General features: G+C 39.4%; 2 protein-coding genes across 3 annotated transcripts in view; one reads left to right on the forward strand and one right to left on the reverse strand.

Annotated features, from left to right (window-relative positions):
- Positions 1 to 38: 38 nt before the first annotated feature.
- On the reverse strand, positions 39 to 3,520 carry eaf2 (ELL associated factor 2). Its single transcript, XM_008328345.3, has 6 exons — positions 3,316 to 3,520; positions 2,723 to 2,817; positions 2,279 to 2,415; positions 2,020 to 2,192; positions 1,679 to 1,891; positions 39 to 1,494 (listed from the first exon to the last, which is right to left on the reverse strand). The coding sequence occupies exons 1-6, from the start codon at positions 3,416 to 3,418 to the stop codon at positions 1,451 to 1,453; spliced, it is 765 nt and encodes a 254-aa protein (XP_008326567.1). The 5' UTR covers positions 3,419 to 3,520; the 3' UTR covers positions 39 to 1,450.
- A 4,532-nt stretch (positions 3,521 to 8,052) lies between these two features.
- arhgef49 (Rho guanine nucleotide exchange factor 49) overlaps positions 8,053 to 19,862 on the forward strand; it is a 38,675-nt gene continuing 26,865 nt past the window's right edge. The window contains exons 1-2 of one of the 2 annotated variants that reach the window (XM_025063622.1): positions 8,053 to 8,601; positions 11,528 to 11,810. The gene's annotated coding sequence lies outside the window, so the exon portion shown is untranslated. The remainder of the gene's footprint in view (positions 8,602 to 11,527; positions 11,811 to 19,862) is intronic. The other variant, XM_008328346.3, reaches the window with a different exon arrangement.

Genomic DNA, 19,862 nt, shown 5'->3' on the forward strand with positions numbered 1-19,862 from the left:
GGTATTAACATTAAATAAAAACACGTAACATGTGGTAACACATTTAAAATATTTATTCTCAAAACAGAAATTCTTTTCCGGTTCTTTACAAATCACAATCAGAGGCTGCCACTCTAAAGCTAAACTGTGTTTCAAAGGTAACCATTTCAGTCTTATACTAAAGAAATGCTGCAACAAAGAGTGCAGTTTTAGCCTTCTGAGTACTAACCATAGACTGCGTATAATAAACTGATATAAGCCCAGGTATCTGAATGAAAAAAAAAAATCTCAAATAATATTGTCCATAAACATTTACCAGAGGTGTTATGGTCTCAACCACTAGTGTCAGGTCTTGTGTAGTACGACATGAGATGCAGATGTGTATGGTGTGATTGCATTGATAGGGAATAAGAAGATAAAGCACTATAGTAGATGGAACCTTGTGTCTTATTAAGGAGTTGATAAACATTAGCTGCTTAAGTTCCATAAAAGCTTTAAAAGTATCGTGGTGTCTCTGTTGTTGGGTCATCATAAGTCCACTTAGTAATAAAACTAGACGATCACTCCATTTTTTTATACACAGTCTATGGATTTCAGACATGTCAGCACTAACATAGGGTTTGTGATAAAGCTATATACCACATACAACACGGCTCCTTAAGAGAAAAATAACAAAAGGCAAATAATGTTCAGTAAGACTCTAAAGTGAAGTGCAGTATTAAACCATCTCTGTTATCACAGTTAGTTCCTGTTGATCTGTTCTTTCATTTGATTGGCTATTAAAATAGATATAAAATATATTAAGCTATTCACCATTGGTCAACTATACTTTGAAATATAAATAGATTCAAGTATTGCAGGTTCAAAGCTACAAAGCATGACTTCCTCAATCAAATGAGTACTAGTGCACTACACACTGTTTGACTGAAATATAGAATGCTGAATTTAGATTCACCATAAACTCTAAATAGAGGCTCTTCAACATAGGTTTAAGTTTTATCTCAATATACAAAGCTAAGGCAGCGAAGCGTCAGAAGAACAGATGTTATTTGACATCACCTGACTTCTCCTTTGCCAATCAATAATTGAGCTGAGATGTAGGAACTGGTCTTGAGGCGACTGGGTGAAGGACAGAAACCTCCATCTACACGACATGAACACCACGTCAGGCTCAGATGAACTTGAAGTCTACATTTACCGTTTCTGTTACAACGGCTACATCCTGTCAGTCTGAAATAAGGCATCACTTCAATGCATAGTCTTTACATACAAAAATAAAGAGTGATAAATAAGACTTATTTTAAGCTTGCTGATATAGGTGCAAGAAATTATACTTTCTAAAAGAATTGTGGATATGTAATGAAGGTCTATTAAGGGAGTAAGACATTGTCAGGTCTTTGTGCTGGGGTTTCTGTAGTCTTCTCTTGAAACCCCCAACTTGTCCCCAGGTGTCCAGGCTTGTTCTTGTTGTTCAGTCACTTTCACTTCCTGATTCACTCAGCTGTAGGTCATTCTCTGCAACGATATGATGACGAAAATTAACCTCTTTGTCTGGGCTTGTGTGTTAACTCATGTTGGTGGCTCCCTTCGGGAAATACAACAGAGGATCTGTTTATACTGCCTGTTTACCGAGGTCTATAACAGTATAAAAAACCTTTTACCTACTAATTCTAGTGGCAAGGATATAAGAGCTACTCACTCAGCGTGTTCATTAGTCCTCCACTTTCCTGGTGGTGGCTGCTGGTGCTGATGACTGGCATGCTGTGGTTCGCTGGAGGCAGTGCTGAGGTGCGTTCGTCCTCTGAGTCACTGCTGCTGGAGCTGTCATCGCTGCTGGAGGACGAGGAACTGTTGTTGGAAGAGCTGTCATTGCTGCTCAGCTGATCCATGACCTGTGCCTCAGCCATCAGTTCTGCACACAGCAGCACAAGTCAAAAAACTTAGCTAATGAATATCCCATTTACAGAAGGAACATACAGTGATGAGAGAAATAGAAATTCACGAAGAGCCAGTGCAGTGATATTTTCAAAGATACTGTGCCTTTCTCAATGTCATCCATTGGGGAGGCAGGGGAGGTCTTCTCCTTCGGGGGAGAACTCTTGGAGCTGGCTGATGACTTGCTGCTACTCTGGTGGTTGTTGCTCTTCATCTGTTGACTCAGGCGACTCGTCTGTTGCTCCAGGCGGGAATGAATTTTGCTGCTACCTTCAGCTCTGAGAAAGAAAAAAAATGTAGCCAACACTTTTAGATGTATGTTTTCTTCCTTAGTTTTTCTTGTTGTAGAAAAGATCCTACCCACCTGGTCTTTTTCACAGCTATGTTACTGTTGAGTTTTTCCAGTCTGTATTCTCCTGTGTCATGGTTGACAATAAGGATGCACTCTTTCATGTAAGGCCTCTTGGATCCTTTAAAAACTGTTACTGGAGCACTTGAACCCTATAAAAATACAAGAAATAGACAAAGCTTGTTTCCTCTTTCCTTAAAATATACCTGTTGAAACTAATTAAAGACTTTGAAAGAATTGTTTGTATGAAGTATTATGTAATTTATATTAAATATTATGGTTAAAAACTATTCATATTTTATTGGTTAGGACAAGGAGTGCAAATTTGTGATATTTCACCACCACAGCAAACGTTCACTCATCACTCAAGTACTATATTATTACAATGCATCAACAAAAACAGCATTAAGTATTAGTTGCTTTTCAATTATTCAAAACTTTGCAGCTTTAACCTCTGACCTCTAAGTTGGGTAAAGTAATAGTGACTTGCTCTCCTTTGCCAACTTCCAGCTCCCCTTCACATGCTGTGTCGATAGAAGCTGGTTTAAAATCATCTGTAGTGAAACAAAATAGAAATTGCAATGGCTTACATCTTTACATACGTATATACATATATAATGAACTACTTTTTAAAGAAGTTTTGTCGGTAACGTTAGTATCCATTTTTTCACATAATATATTGTACCTGTTTGTGCACGCAATTTTTCTTCTCATGAGTCAACGTGCATTTATCAATGTATTGTACGTAACTGTGCACTAGATGGCGGTAATGTATCGTTAGAGACAATGCCAACAGAGGCAAGTGTTCTGACAGCTGGTGAGCAAAGATTTTTAACGGTTAATATTCAACAAATGTACATTGACAACATTAACATTGATATCGGCTAATATTCTAACACAGTTAAATAAAAAAATCGCCAGTAGGCGGAAACGTCACAACTGACTACACGGTTTCAACAGCTTTCAATAGTTAGGGAGCTAACTGGCTTATTAGCATGCTACATTTAGCCTCTGAAGCCAAACATCACCAACCAATTCAAAGTCCCACTTACATCGCACTGTGTGGAAGGCACTCTTCGGGTGTTTCTCAAAAGTCTCCCCCAGTTTCAGGACATGATCTTGATTGTCAAAGTTGGAATAAGCTGTCCCATTCATTTTGGCCTATCTCCACTTTTCTACCGTTCCGTTTTTCCGACAACCATGTATGGCAGTGCCTTGATCACCCCAGCGGTGCCTCCTAAATCCCGCCTTCTCTCTGTTGGCGTAGACTCCTCCTGCTGGTAAACTATTGGTTAATTATCTGTCAATCAGGAGTTGGTCACGCCAGTGCGTCTTCAGGGTAAACGGCACATGGCTCCTGAGGCTTTACTGTATGAAAACGTTTAATTAAAACAAAAAAGTCAGCTCATTAAAATCTGACAAAAGTAATGTGAAGGGTAATGGATAGAGCTAGCTTTGTTTTAGGTGTTGTTTGTTGGGGAATGTACATATTTTGCAGTTGATCTGCCTTACCATACAATTTAATGATACAATTTAATTTTATAGCCCAATTATGTTTAATTTCCGCTCCCGGGAAAAACATGTAAAAGACAACTACCTCTATGCTAAACCTAAATAAAAGGAAAAAATAGGTATTTAATATTATATTTGCTAAATAATTCAAATTTGAGAGATAATAGATAATATTAACATTTAATAAATAAACAAGAGAGAAATAATATGATAGAGTTTAAGGCACCATGGGAGATTCCCCAAACAGTCTAGACCTTCAGGGTTTATAATCTTTGTTAACTGTAACCATTATTTAAACAATTCGAGTTTAAACTCACAGCAGTGAAGCACCGATTCATGTCACCTGTTTAGCAGATGGCCTTTCCTTGACCCATTTGCATGTTCTTTTTGCATGTGGGGTTTTTCCAGGTAATCCAGTTTACCATCAAAATCCAAAACCAGATAAAGAACACAGAAAACTCTCTGTTGTTTATATGGCGTTTTAGTCACTGTGTCCTGTAAATTCAATCTGGCAAACTGCCCAGATGAACCTTGACTTTCTCCCAAATGTCAGAAGGGATTGGCTCAAGCTCTCCTACAATCACTAATAAGATGAAGCTGTAGAAGATCAATGGCTAAATATCCCAGAAACTACAGCTCACACATCGCTGGACTCACAAACCTTCCAGACACTATTTGTACTTACGCTGTTTGGATGCTGCAGAAATAAATGATATAGCAGTCACTACATAAAACCACAGTGAAGAGTAGAAAGTTGGAAGTTCAATATGAGACTAATGAAGTGTGGCATTGAAACTCACTGCCATTTCAGTCTCAATGAGACACCGAGGCTCTGAACTTCATGAGCCTTGTGGCAGTGACACTAATCTCTTTTTCTTTCTGTGAACTGATAATAAGCTGTAATCCTTGAATTCCAGCTCTGGTCTTGCTGTGCTGAGGCCATATGCTCAACTGCCTCCAAACATTAAAGTATTAGCATTAAGGAAAGGTGGAATGTCCAGATTAGACAAGCTTAGGGAATCAATGGTTTCACAATGCTGTCCTTCAGCCTCTTGTCCACTCACACTGCATGAGGAGATGGTATGTGACCATGCGTGTAAGTGAAAATGAAGTGAAATGCTCAGATTTGCAAGTAGAGATTCAATCTTCAGATCGACTGGGCTCAAGTTGTGTTGTCCTGGTACAGATATTTTATTCTTCATGTTTCCTATAGTCAGAATGAGTTTGATATAAGAGACATGAAAATTAAATAATCTGTAGATCTGCATGAAAATATAAACAATCACCAGTGACATTTACATCCCATATCTGTTTGTAATCATCCTTCTTGACCTACAGAGACATTTAGACTCTATTTCCTTTGGCAGCTAAGGGATTATTATTCTGGATTGTTGCTTCAGCTTCTTTTCCCTGCCTTTATACTTACTTCTATTCCTGTTTTTGATCTTGTTCTTGGTGGATGATAGACTTACCCCTGATCTTATTAGATCCTTTGTTTCCCTTGTTCCTGTTTGTTAGATGTGTTCTACTTCTGGTTGGTTAGTGAAACTGTGACTTTTCTTTTTTCTGTTTCTTTTTATTCTTGTTAGGTGTTAGACCATATTTTCTAATTTTGCTTAGAATAAGCTAGCTTCTAGTGACATGGAGTGACATTTGACCTTTAGTCTGCATAGTCAAAGGTCATCAGGCACAACAGAATCCTAAGCATATATATATAAAGGAAGGATCACAGAAGTGTACAGGGAAAACATAAATTGATATGAATGAAATATAAAAGCTTATTTCAAGTTTTCCTGTTTGTATTTGTTCCTACGTTTAAGAAACTACCAGGGAACCAGGATAGACGTCAGAGACACAAGTATCTTTTTTACTCAGCCAGGTTATGTCCCATGTGAAAAGAGGCTTCAGTGGGTCTGTTTCCATGGATGGAGGTAAACATTAGCTGCGCCCTGGTGCTATCACTTACTGTGGGGGTTGCCTTTAGATTCTGGGAGGCAAGGTCCACTGTTTCCGAGCAACTATCCACAAAATCACAATACTCTAGTGAAGACACAATACGGAGTTCTCAGGTTGTAGGCTGTTTGCAGTGGAAACTGAGATGACGGCAGCCCTCAGCACGGTGGTTGGAGGGGGACTTGGCTCCACATATCAGTATGACCTACATACAATATAGGCTGCTTACTAGTCCTATTTTAGTGTGTAAATAGATTCAGAGAGAAAGATAAAGTACTTTAGAACATTAATGTTAACTTTATATTAGTGTCACAATAAATCACAATTTTAATGTGCCCATGGTGTACTAACAAGTATATGAACTAACTAACTATACAGAATTTCATGTATTTGATCCTCCAGCATTGTATTAATAAATAAAAAAAATTACAATAATAAATAATAATAACAATAATAATAAATAACACATTTCAAATCTTCGTCTTTCCTGTCATACTGTCTGAACCATATGATAATCTGGGGTCCTTGTAAATCTGTTTACAAAAATTGTCGTGAATAGCTATTGGTTACTGGAGGGTTCAACTTCTGTTGTATTGTAATATTCCTGAGTAACCAATACTAGAAGCCTTTCCTTTGAACATATTGCTTCTGCCATTTCTGGATACACAGTACATTAAGTCTCTGCTCCTCTTTCAACACATCCAGCTCCTATCTACTCATTTTCACTGAATCTCACTGTATCCTGCATACACCAATAATTCATCTGCACACACACAGCTAAATAAGTGCTTTTTGTTTACAGTAATAAACTAGTCAAAATGGAAAAGCGAAGGTACACTGAGCTGTGAAGTCATTTCAGTCTGATTTGGTTTTCCTTTCAGATCCTAATGTAGTTTGAAGAGTCGTTATAGGATAGAGTTTAAAACATTTTCTTTTTATTATTAGCCTCAAGGATGATCCAATTTAAAGCAACAAGATAGATTCTACTACTACTGTATTAAAAGTTCAGCTGCAGTGTCAGCACTTCAAAATAGAACTGTAAGTGTCAAAAATATCCTCGTCCTTTTTTGGCATCCTGCACTTGTACTGTACAACATCTTACTTTGTTTCCTCTTTTATTACTGTATGTCCAGGACTTTACTCTGATGTCACCCTCTTTTCTAACGTCTTTTTGTCAAAAACAATCACATCAATACTTATCCTCAGTGGGTGTATAATTTCCTGGCAGCCCTGCCTCTCTAATGCCACCCCTCTGATCAGCTCATTTCCCATTCTGTGTATCCTCATCATCAAACCTAATACAAATATCAGCATCATCTTCTTTGTCACCTTCAGCCCACTCTTATTGATAAAACAATAATTAAACAGTGTACAGATTTGATAAAACCCAGACTAAATCAAGTTGAACGATGCACTTCGACATCACAACCACACCTCCATGCCTTTATAGTGTATGTGCTGGGAAGGAGTGGCTGAATGTATGCGTGTCTGTGTGTGGCCTCAGCCAGCGTTTTTCTTCTGAGCCAATCAGAAGGAGAGTGACAGTGCTGGTCCAGCATATGGCTAGCGCTGAGTTCACTTGCTGTTGGAAATATATTAGACAGAATATGATTTTGTTTCGGATAACTAGTACACGTAACAAAATATATGTTATCATCAGTGTATGTAACATCAGCGTACCTCCAGTGATTCTAGTTAAAATCACACACTAGGGCAGATAGGAGAAGCAAATGTCAATCATTTCTTATCTATAGCAGTTCCAAATCCAATTCATTTTATGTTAGGGCACACTTGAGGACAAACAGTTAGGAATGGCACTGTGCAGAGATTACTGAAGGCACTAAAGCTGCTTTGAGGATATGACCCAAGAGGCCATAAAAGGAGTAGTGCCAGTAATTTGATTGTGTGTGCAAGTCAATATCTTTCCAACTGCACAAAGAAGCGGATATCTGTTTAATCGTCTATGGTCGGTCATCTACATGGAGTGGAATGAAATTCTTGTGTTCACAAGGTTTCCTTGTGTTACCTGCTATAAGCACATAAAGTAAGCTAAAATGCCCTCCAAATATTGTAAAAAAAACAACCAAATAAACAAACAAACAAAAAATAAAATCATGAACTTCACTATTTTCTGTTACACACCTCTATTTGTTAAAGATATATCAATTTGTTTTCCTGTTCATTATAGCCAAATGCTGAAAAGTACATACAGAGATTTTAATTTCTTACAAGAAGCCTACAGTTACATGGTTCATACTGGAGGGAGTACCGTGATAATTATATATTAGTGGTGGCAGGAACACAAGAGTAACCTGTGTTAATTTAGTCATGGTAGTCATGGTAGTCAGGTTGGCAGAAGTTAGTTCACATTGTTTGGTCAGTTGGATCCTAATAAATCGTAGGTAATATTTAATGTGTCCATTAATTTAAAATCAAGTGATTAGCAGTTGAAGCTACCTACAGAGGCGTTAACCTCTAAATGCATTTAAATGTTTCTCAGGTAGTTTTTTTTTCTCCGATAAAGTGAAAGTAAAACCCCTTTCTGATTCACGATTAAAAGCGTGGGTGTAGATTTTACGAGGGGGATTTGAACGCAGCATAGTTCCCAAGGAGAAAGCCGCAAAGGAAAGAAGGGGTCGCGATGTTAAACCGGGATCCTCCGGTAAAATCCTTTTGAACAGAACCAGAGTAACGGTCAGTGTCCAGAGTTAACACTGGGTCAGTACTGCAGTTCTCCGGATGTTTCTCTGACCGTGCATCCTGCACTGGTCCCGGGGGTAAGGACTGAAGCTGCCCCGGTTCAACCTGCTGAGGCTGAGAGTGATCTGGACTGTGATGGGATGCAGGTGGAGGCGCCTGGAACAAAACACCGAGTAAGTGCTTTTACTCTAAAATAAAAATTGAAAGCGTCCATTTTAAATCGTATGTAAAAATTAATAAATAAATAAAAGAAAAAATACCTAGAGCAAAACTGTTCTGTTATTATTAGTAAAAAAAATGTTTTTTTACTTGGCAACCTTGCCCAGGTGTGTTGTAATGGTTCAAGTTGTTGATATATATAATATTTATATATACATTTTCACGTTGTGTAAACTTTCCCCCCCATTTTCTCAATGCTTTAGGGTCAGCATTTTTAATGTGCTATGGAATCGAAGAATATTTATTATCATTTTTTAGACAATATGCAGTATATTTTCTTAACTGGTAGAAAACGTGGAGCCAACATACCGTAGTGGATCAGTGGTTGGAGTTGTGTCACTATAGGAAGGTCACTAGTTTGGGTCCCGGATGGACAAATGCTGTTTCTGTGTGATGTTTTCATGTTCTCACATTATATAGGTGCCGATGTGATTATGAAGGGACGACTTTGTATGGTCCCCGTCACTCAAGAAACAGTGGTTTACAGACAATTAGGATGACCTATGTTGTATAATAGCCATTGTTGTTAAGTGTTAAGAAAGTTGGGACAGGCGTGTCCTGAAAATATCTTACTATCCATCATTAAAAACATGACACTGACTTTGCTAAAAAATGTATTTTTTATTTAAAATGGTCAGAGTGTAAACAAGAACGCAAGTCTTTGCACTGTGTCTGTTGTTTAAAGCTCTACAAGTCTTGGTTTGCACTGTGTCTGTTGTTTAAAGCTCAAATGACACCAGGATTGATGCTGTGACTGCTGCTCTAAAGAGATTATCCTCATTACCTGGTCAAAGACGGGAAAACAGTTGCGAGGCTTGACTTCCTTTACCCATAGGAGATTGTCCCTTCGTCCCGAACTCTGTCCCCAGAGTCAAATTGTCCTTAAGGCATACATGAAACACTGTAAAGAGTGTGGTTGTATTATAAAAGCTGTCATTTTTAAAGATAATTCCATCTAATTGGGAATTTTTTGGTACAACACATTTAGAAAAACAGCTGAATTTCTCAGTTTTTTCTTTTACCTGCTGTGTGATACCATTTAGTACATGAAAAACGCAGCCTGTGCAGTTTTTCCTCAGGGAGTACCTGCTCTCTTACAGAGACTCCCTAGAGTCCTCGACTGTGACATTTTGGGGATGACTCTTCTGGAGAAAGCAGGTGCATCTGAGCCGTAGCTGAAAATGCCTCAAGGGCTGATGGGAAGTCTTGGCTGTTGTCCAGACTGCAATCAGATAATGTTAATGAATGCAGCCAAATGGTGTAATTTGCACCATCGTCCCTTTCGTTGTTTTACCAGGGATAGAAAAATGCTATATAATGGCCCACCAGCCTGGTTGCTTATGGATAGTTGATAAAAAGTGATTTATTGGCCATCGAGTCACAAGCATAAACCTCATACTATGAGGTGGTTGTGTGTCACAATGAAAGGGCCTTTGGTTGGTTGGATTCAATTTGACATTGCATGTTTTCTTGCTAAATCAAAAAATAAAATATTTTTATGTTTCTGTAGATTGTTTAACTGTATGCATTTTTATTAAATTACAATATTGTGGCACTTTAAATTTCTATATTTTTCAACTGAAATACAAATTTTTTTAAGGTGAGCCAAACTTTCTTTTCCTGACTAATACATAGGCCATATGATGCACGGGTGATGTGATACAATGGTGACACGTCCAGGCTGCAGCTGCACCTGTCCTAATGACTGCAGTCAATTGACGAACCTCTAGTTAATTTCTGTTAGTAAACACCTTCTTCTTGTGTCCTGTGGGGAAAGAAATGAACACAAACACAACCAGCAAACTGTTAAACCAAAACCAACAGGCATAACATGTGAATATATTAAGGATTTTTAAAATGCTTGAACTACATTCACCATAACATTCTAGAAATGCTAATGAAGTTGCTTTAATTTCTCTGCGGAGATAGCAGACAATTGTCTGTCACAGTGGGAGACCCGGCTCACGCACCGTGTATCGGCATGGATTTTCTTTCTTCCTAAAGAGTGTTGCCTTGACGCTCCCTACATGGATTATTCAGTGGGTGATGTGATAAAAGGTCAAACAGTAGACTGCAGGCGCACACACACACACACACACACACGCATAGCTAAGGAGGAGTCCCTGGGACCAGACATAGTATGACAGGACAATGTGTCAGGGTGAAACAGTGGGAATCCATAGCAGGTGTATGAAGGGCCCCGGGGCCCTTATTGATAATGTGGCACCGTGATCTACTGGCTTTGTTTTGGAGTAGCATCACCTAGACTGGACACATTATAATAAGCTTTCATTAGCATAGTGACAGAGGTTGTGTGTTCATTGACTTCCTGTTGCTCAGATCCCCTGTCACAGTAATTGCTGACGTCGTTTAGATGCAAACTGTTATATTTCACATTACGACTGCAGTATCAATTTGGATACAATTTTTTTTCTGAAGAATTTATCGTTTAAAAAAATATTGATGCTATTTTATTTATATTAGACAAAATCAGCTTTCACTGTTTTAGTTGCTGAGCTGAGACTGAAATCTTTCTCCCACGTTTTTAAAAAAGCTAAATGCTGTATAGAGTGTGGACAGATGTGACCTCAGCTGAAGGTTGCTCAGCCTTGATCAGAGGAATGCCAATATGACTTCAGAGTGTTATTATCTGACCTTCATGGGAGAAAAGAATTCAAAATATCTCCACCAAAAATGATAAACTAGCCTGGAAAAGGCTGTGACATGTGTGTTATCAACAGTATATTGTGTATTTGTAGAATGTGTGTCAGAATCACTGACAATGGGCCGGTGTTTGAAGCAGCCAGACGTGGTCAGAGCTCAAATACTGAAGTCAGTTTTCACCTGAGAACCTCCTTTGTTCTCTTGTCCTGCCTGCAGGGTAAACTGCAACTCATCCTCATCCTCCTGTGTGTCCTGTCAGAACACCAGTCACAGCTGTATGCACAGCCACATGAAGGCGGAGTGTGCGCCACATCCTCCTCCATTCAACCGAAAAAACACCAACCACACAGGCCACTGTGGGTGGGTGACAGTCCAGAGTCCTTATCCTAATTATGGGCGACCACTAATTACCAGAGGAGTCATTAAAAACCAGGCAGCTGTGGCAACAAATAAACAGCCTGAGAGGATAAAAGAGCATCCACAAATGCTGCCCCTAGAGGTGAGATGGTTAATCACAATAATGATGCCCCTAGAGGTGAGATGGTTAATCACAGCGCATCATGGTTCACGTGCACTCCATCAAAACATGACCACTCACCCTCAGAGCCTCAGATAAAAAAGATCACCTGCCAGCGGAACAGTTGAAGCTCAGGTCAAGCCATCCCACACACCAAAGTAAAGGATGAGGCAATGTTGAGATATTTGACAGAAGGCTAAATGAGAGCTGGGGGTGAAACTGATACATGTTTGTCCTCCATGGTCTGTCAGTCAGTCTCTACGGTGTCTTCACTTTGACCTTCAAACAAAACAAGAAGACATTTGATAAAAGTGGATTTTTTTTTTTAGAATTCATGTCACCATGTTTCCTGGGACACCTGAACACATAATACTGTATCCCAGGTGTTGTAAACATAAACTTGGGCCAAATTATGCTAATGTTGCTTAAACTATTGTTTTAAGTATTTAAATACATAGTTCAAATTCATACACCTATGTTAAAGAATGCATTAAACAAGGGCTCATGGGGCTTTTTATATTAAAAGAAATCCATGACAACACTATCCCCTGGTTTCTGTATGCAATACAGTATATCACTTTAAAAGGATCTCAAATGTACAGTAAGTGCATGTGAAGTATTTTTGCTTCCTCCTACATACAGTAAGTCACAGTAGGAAAAACTGTACAGTGTACAGTCACTGTAGTTTCACCTCTGCAGCTGCAGCAGCTTCCTGTCAGTGCAGCATTCATTGGAATAGCACTTTCTTCCTGACAGGTTTTTGCTCAGTAAATGCCCCCTCATTGGTTGACCTCTTCACCCGCAGGGACAGCACACTAATGTAACCGTGATCAAAGCAGCAGTAGCTCAGAGCTACACCTTCTCCATCCAACCCTTCTCCTTAGCTTCTCTTTCACTTCACCCTGATTTCATGGTCCAACCTTTTTGTTGTTGTTACACTGCATGCCCTTGGTTTAAACTTTGAGTTATATCTGAGTTCTGCTCATTCTCTCGTTTCACCATCTGCAGAGGAAACATATTGGCTCAACTGTAAGTGAAGTCAGCATCACTCAAGTTAACTATGATCCGTGTTTGCTATTTTCAGTGCACACTCAAACCACCATAGAGACAATGATAGATGGCCTGCCTTCAGCTTCTTTATACACTACAATTAAAATACGGAGAGAATCCAGACAGTAATGACTGTAGGCAGCAGACAGATGGGTTAGCGACTGTAAATTTTACTCTGACAGTATATATCAGTGGCTGGTCTGGGAAACAAAAGAGTGAGTTTTATTCTATATAAAAAATTCTGTTCTCCATAAAGGTGAGGTATGGTCGGCATTGAACAAAAGGAAGAAATAGGAACGGAAAAGAGAAAAAGAAAATGCTTTATTAAACCCCAGAGGGAAATTGTTGGTGTTACTCCTGCAAGAGTCTTCCAAAGAAAAATGTATTTGAAAAATATTTGAAAAAAAAGAAGGCAGTTGAGATGATATTTATGGCTTGAGGCGCTTTGGCGAAATGGCGACTCTTTGCCCAACAGTTACCCTCTTTATGTGTTAGTCATTACTAATACTTTCCATATTTCCATAATAATTGGATTCCGTATATACATTATATATATATATATATATATATATATATATATATATACTACTCACTTATTTGTCTTAATGTTCCCACATCATAGTCCTGATAATTACCAGGGACGTGAATGCCACCTCAGGTGAGCTTCCTCAACAGAACCTGACAGCACAAGGTCTGCGGTCTGCCAGATGTGCCACAGGAGCGCCGCAGCTCACAAGCACAATCAGAGCTTATATGCAAAGCCACAAAACATACCCAAAGAGAAGCATATGTTCTCTGATTATGCTGACAACTCAGGGGACGTCTGACTCCTTAGGCTGTGTTCCTGTAAGCTGCTCACTTTCTTCCCTCTAGATCTACTGTATGTGTCACACTAAAAGAGGTTAAAGGTCATGCCTATGTGCTAAAGATGACACGGTACGGAAAAAGCCAAAGTTCGGACCTCGGTACTGACGTCAAGATTCAGTATTTATAATCTTTTTTTTCAAGTGTTCTAATAATATTCTTATTTGTCCCACAAATAGGAAATTCACAGTGTGAGTCTTTGCGACCCACACAGGCTGCTACGGGAGGCAGCATTAAGTACGTGTTTGGAACTCACAGGCTGCCACACTGAAAGCACCACTGAGTATATCTTTCCTCTAGGGCTCAAACCAGGGACCTTTTACGTGTAAGGCAGATGTGTACGGCAGGTGTTATTACCGCTGCACTATGGAGCCACAAAACAAAACATTTTCCACATACCCATGTTAAACAAATGTAACTACAAGCCTATCTGAAACATTCAGCATTAATGTTATTTATTAATTCACATTACAATAAAATGCTTAAATATCATCACGACTTGAGGTGAGATTCGCCCTTCAGAATGATCTGGAAGATAACAAAAGTGATCTCTCCACCTACTCTTTTAGATTTTCCACCTGTATAATCAAGGTAATGGCATTTTACTGGCAGAATGCAGAGTGTTTCTCTCAGAGGAGATTTGTGTTTGCTTGTGTGTGTGATATGGAGTCAGATGCAGAATGTTAATGAGGCCGTGCTGCCCGACCTGACAGCTTGAACATGACCTGTGTTCGTGTTGTGGTGTGTGCTCACGTCGACAACCTACTCCTGACTATTAGGATTCTTGTCACAGAGCACGTTTTGTCACAGATGGAACGTTGCTGAATCAGCAGGTCAGTTCTGTGGGCCATGTGGACCATCGGGGTTCCAGAGAAAACTGTCTGGTCTGAGAGGGTGGAGATGCTGCGTTGACTCTCTTTGTTTCTGCTTTGCCTTCAGCAGTTTCACTGGTAAAAGCAGGCAGCATTCGAGCAGCATTTAACGGACCGTTGCAGAGCATGTCAGGAGCACAGACCGGGGGCTGTCTTCTTATCCACAGGTGCTGGAAGAGACAATTAGGTTGACCAGACAGGATCCACAGGCACAGACCTTTTTTTGCTTTCTTTCCATCAGCAGAATTGTCATAGTATCCTTTGTTATTTCTGTCCTCGCTGAATTTTAGACACTCCTTTTTTCTACAGCTTCAGCTTCAGGATGTTGTGGCTGTTGTTGTAGAGATAGCCCAAGGTCTCCTCTAATGGCTTTTCCATGTGCTTATTCAAAAGGCAGTAACCTTGGGTCGGTGCCTGGTCTTCATTGGTCCCAGGGTCACATTTCAGCATCATTGGATAACGTGACTCCACAAACCATTCTGGGCTTGATGGAGACATGGAATAATTGCCTCCCTACAGTTCACATTTACCGCTTGTTGCCTTCATCCTGTCTAAGTGGGGCCATTGAGGTTTAAAAAGCCTCATCCACCCACTGAATATTCAGCGTACATGTCAGCCGGCTTCTTTCACTGATGTGTAAATGCTGAGTTTTCTGCACTACATCTTAGCTTCCTGCTGTGAAGAAGAAGATTGACATGGATTCATTTTGATGTCCGGTGTGTTTTATTTCAGCCCCTGTAGCCTCTGTGGAAGAGAAAATATTGATCACTAACCTCCATTTGAGAGAATAGTGTTCCATCCATTGACGATGAGCCTTGCATCTGGTTTAATTTCAGCTCTGTATGGTCAATATGTCAAATCTTGAAAGTTATCTAGGGATGTATCACACAGAATTTATCCACCACCATTTTCCTGCCGATTATGGAGTGAAACACATGCAGAAGTGAATTTATTTGAATCTGGTGTCTAGAGGTGCTAGAAATGTTCTGACTTTTATTTTCCTGACATGCACAGGCCTGAGTCAATGCATTAATCATTGAGTTATAAAGCAAAATTGTAATGTTTCTGACCTAGATAGACTTGTCATTATGTTTCATGGTGCATGTGGAGGCAAGAGAAAAGAGTCTACTGTCAGCACAATTGATAAACTGTCAGGTTCAACCTTGAATTTGAAAAGAATTAGGCAGGTAAGTATGTGGTCATACACAATTCAAGGGCTAAATGTGATAAATTCAGGGACATTTTTTTTTGTCACTTCTGATCTGAGACCCAGTCACATGTTATGTCATGAATGTCTGTTAACAGCCTTGTGTGTGAATGCCATCTTCTTCTTCTGATGTAGCACAGAATCTTATGTAATTGTAGATTTGAACCACATCACCATCAGTCAACATCTGCGTACAGATCATAATCATCTGATGGCAGATGACCAAATTCATAGGCTGATGATTTCCTTCATGTGCATTTCCAAGAAAACAGGTCATTGAGTTTTCTTCATGTCACATTTGGCATGTAAAAGCTTTGATGGCGTTCTGCTACGGTCTCTCTTCTCCCCAACAGACCTGTTTCCGGTAGTGTGAATAGAAAATTAATAATTAATGAGGTCAGTGAGTCATAATGGCTACGTGTGGCCTGGTTTTCCACCATTTCCTTTTCAACATGCAGTCTGCTAAAACAAACATAATATCTGTCTGTTTGGCTGCTGCTGCTGCTGCTGCTGCTGCTGCTGCTGCTGCTGCTGCTGCTGCTGCAGATCATCAAAAGCTCCAACCAGTGGATCCACAGTTGGACGCCTCTGCTGTAATTTGATGTCTCACCTCTGCTCTAGAGTGTTTGGTTGTAATCACTAAATACTGAATGTATTTCAGTTTCAACTTCTATAAGTTCTTGTTGATAATGTTTCCTGTACATACCATTGGTGACTAATTTTCCATGTGAGTGGACAGAGACCCAGCTGATTGATGAAGACAAATTTAGTTCAGTGTGTCAGGCACGTTTTTTTTTTACATTCTTGTTTTTGTGTCACTGAGTCTCTTTGTGCATTGTGTTCTCCATCAATCTCCACCCTGTCGTCCATCCCTCCATCGACTGTCAGCCATCAAAGGGCTGCACTGTGCCCCACAATGCCCCTGTGGTTTCCAAGCAATCAAGTCCCATGTAAACACACTGGGAAAAGACTTTTGTTTTTTACGAGGCCTGTAATAACTCACTCCTCCCCCTTCAACATACAAACATTTTAATCTGGCTAAGGGGGTCAACAGTGCATTGTTCTTCTATGGGAAAGCTAACAGAAATAGCGGTTGTGGAGTTTTCAACAAACTGCTTGTGCAAACCAGGCTGGGAAATGAACTGATTCTGTATCTTCACAGCCAAATTAGCTGTTAGCATTTTTTCTCTCCATAGTTTTTCTATATGATGAATTTAACATAATGACTTATCAGCTTTTGTTTTGATGTATGCCATACCTGGTCAAATCCTATTTTTTAAAGAGCAAATTTAAAATTGGGGAGAGTCGGGACTTCCTCATGTGCTAACCACATTAGGAATCCCCTCTGCATCAGACCCACACTTCATGTTTTCAGGCTGCATCTTAAATTCCATTCACTTAAGCTGTGTTACCCTCTTTCATGCTATCCCGCGGCTGCTCCCTTATGGGCTAAATTTAGCAGTCTTCAGAAAGTAATGGTGTGGCAAGTTGTTATGAAGTTTATACCCAACAAAAGGCTCTCTCTCCCCCTCACTCTGCTTCTCTCTGAGTAAAACGTTTGTCCGTGACTCAACAACATCAGTGCGAGAGCCCTTTGAATTATTGAACCAATGGTAGCGACCTCATGAATTATCTAACCATGTTCAGACGGACATCATGGGACAGTGGAAATGTTTCAGTTTCAATTCCTGATAACAGGACAGAGTCAATATTAACACTTAAATCACTGACTAAAAGTACACTATATTGCTGTACACACTTGGCGTGTAGTTAGCTTGAAGTCAGATGTAGTATTCATTTATGTTCTACTAAGGATTTTGTGCAAGGTGTATGGTTAGCACGACTAATGGAATAGAAAAATTCACTCTTGGCTGCTCTCCTCTACAGAAGGACACTACGTGTGTGTGTGTGTGTGTGTGTGTGTGTGTGTGATTTGCAACAAGTCTTTATATCTTGTGATACAACCCTGCCTATTTATCTGTACTTGGGACCAGACACGAAGCTGATGCTGCGTATGATGACGAACCTGAGGTTAATGACTTGCTATAGAACACGTTGACACAAAGCCAAAAACCCTCACTGTTCTCACCCTCCACCTTCCTAAATCTTTGTAAAAGACATTGGCACCTTGTAGTGTTTAGAATTAGCCGCCCTGCGACGTCCTTCAGGTGATCACTGATTTTTAATAGCATTTTCTTCTGTTGCCATTTATCAGTTGAAGACTTACTGCTCAAGCACATTTTTTGTTGATGTTTGTTTTTAAGCAACTACTTAAATTGTTGTATTCTAACTTTGGTGATTAATTGAGCCCAAATGATAAACTAGATTGTCAGTAGATCATTGTTAGATCTGTCTAACAGCAGCCTAATCATATGTGGGTGGCTACAGAATGATTTATCTGTTATCAGTACAGTTGAATGATTCACTACATGCAACCCTGTGACTGTTTTTTTAATGTGAGGACTGTCATGATTTTTAGGTCATTCTTCTGCCTCCTACGGCACCTGCGGTCACTTTCCCCTGGTAAACACTGACTGTATGATTTATATACATGTTTCTCTATTTTAACCTGCACAGTTTGGATATTTTCAGATAAAGTATGGACAGAATATGATCACATATTTGCATATCTCGTAGAACCAAGTCACAGATCCACAGCTTTTGATTTATGCTCTTCTCTGCATGCAAGATTGATTTTTTTTCTTTTTTACATGTGATGGAGCTGCTAAATATTGTATAAGTGATGCTTCAACAGCCTTGAATTCCTTTCTGTTAGCCAAAAGGTTTACTTCTCAAGACCAAACCACTCCTGTCTCAGGATAATGGTTAACCAAAGAGCTGAGTGTACTGATGAAAAAGAAGAATCACCCAACATGGTAGGAAACAGTGTGTGTTGTTCTGCCCATGCATTAAATGATTTCATATAATTAAAATTTCACAATTTTATTATTATTATTACCTTTAACATGAAATATTGCAAAATACGTAGAGCTACAGTGTACAGACTGTAGCCAGGCTGGACCAGTGGTAATAGATTCAAACTACATTTAGCAGTAAAGTGCTTTCATGTTGTGATGTTTAAAGATGTTGTTGGCTTTAGTCTAATTCTGGTGATAAGGCATCTGCTGCAGTGTTTGTGATCTGTTTCATAGACACACCATGAGCCTCCTGGCTTAAGACGGCGTGGACCCTTTTATGACTGCTGAGCCACAGGAAGCTTAAAATGTGGGATTCATGTGGTTAGCCGACAGCAATCTCATGCAACAGAGCACAACACAGTTGAGAGCACGCTGTATATTAGCATGTGTAATGACAGGCTCCACAAAATGCAAATACATGGTGGTTGTGTCCCTTATGCTTACCCTTGATGCTGATGTCCAGATACTCGTTTAGACGAAATCACTCTTATATAACAAGTGTGCATATTAATTAGGACTACTGGATTTTTATTGAGATGCAGGCTTCATATAAAGTTACCCGGTGGAATATGTAACCCAGTACTTTATGATGATACTGAAATACCAACTAATCCATTCATTTTCATAAGTCATTACAGGTAGTAATTATGTTGATGGTATTATGTTGCCCTTCATCTTTTACCGTCCTCATTACTTTAATGTACAGGTTAGAAGGCTGTTATTTCAGTCTTTCATTATTGAAATGATGGTCATAATGTTTGCTACCATGCTAAACAAATAAACACAGCTTTTTTAGAGACCACCACTGCTCCCCTGCAATAGATGATAACGCTGCCCTACAGGTAGAAGATCACTGATTAACTGCTTCAATCCCTTAATTCTGTCTGCAGTTTGCATTATATCTCCGTGTCATTACGTGATCGTCGCAAAAAAAGTAGATTAGAGATTTGAATAACTGGACATTCTAAATTGACCGCTGGTGTGAATGTGAGTGTTCATGTTTGTCGATCTATATGTGGCCCTGTGTTGGACTGACAAACTGTCCATGACTGCTTTTAGAATAAAGCAGTTAGAAATGTACAAGAACAAAGATGCCTGCATACAAAAGTGTATCCAGAAAACA

This window comes from Cynoglossus semilaevis, chromosome 16, assembly GCF_000523025.1.
Source record: "Cynoglossus semilaevis isolate Cse_v1.0 chromosome 16, Cse_v1.0, whole genome shotgun sequence".
NCBI lineage: Eukaryota > Metazoa > Chordata > Actinopteri > Pleuronectiformes > Cynoglossidae > Cynoglossus > Cynoglossus semilaevis.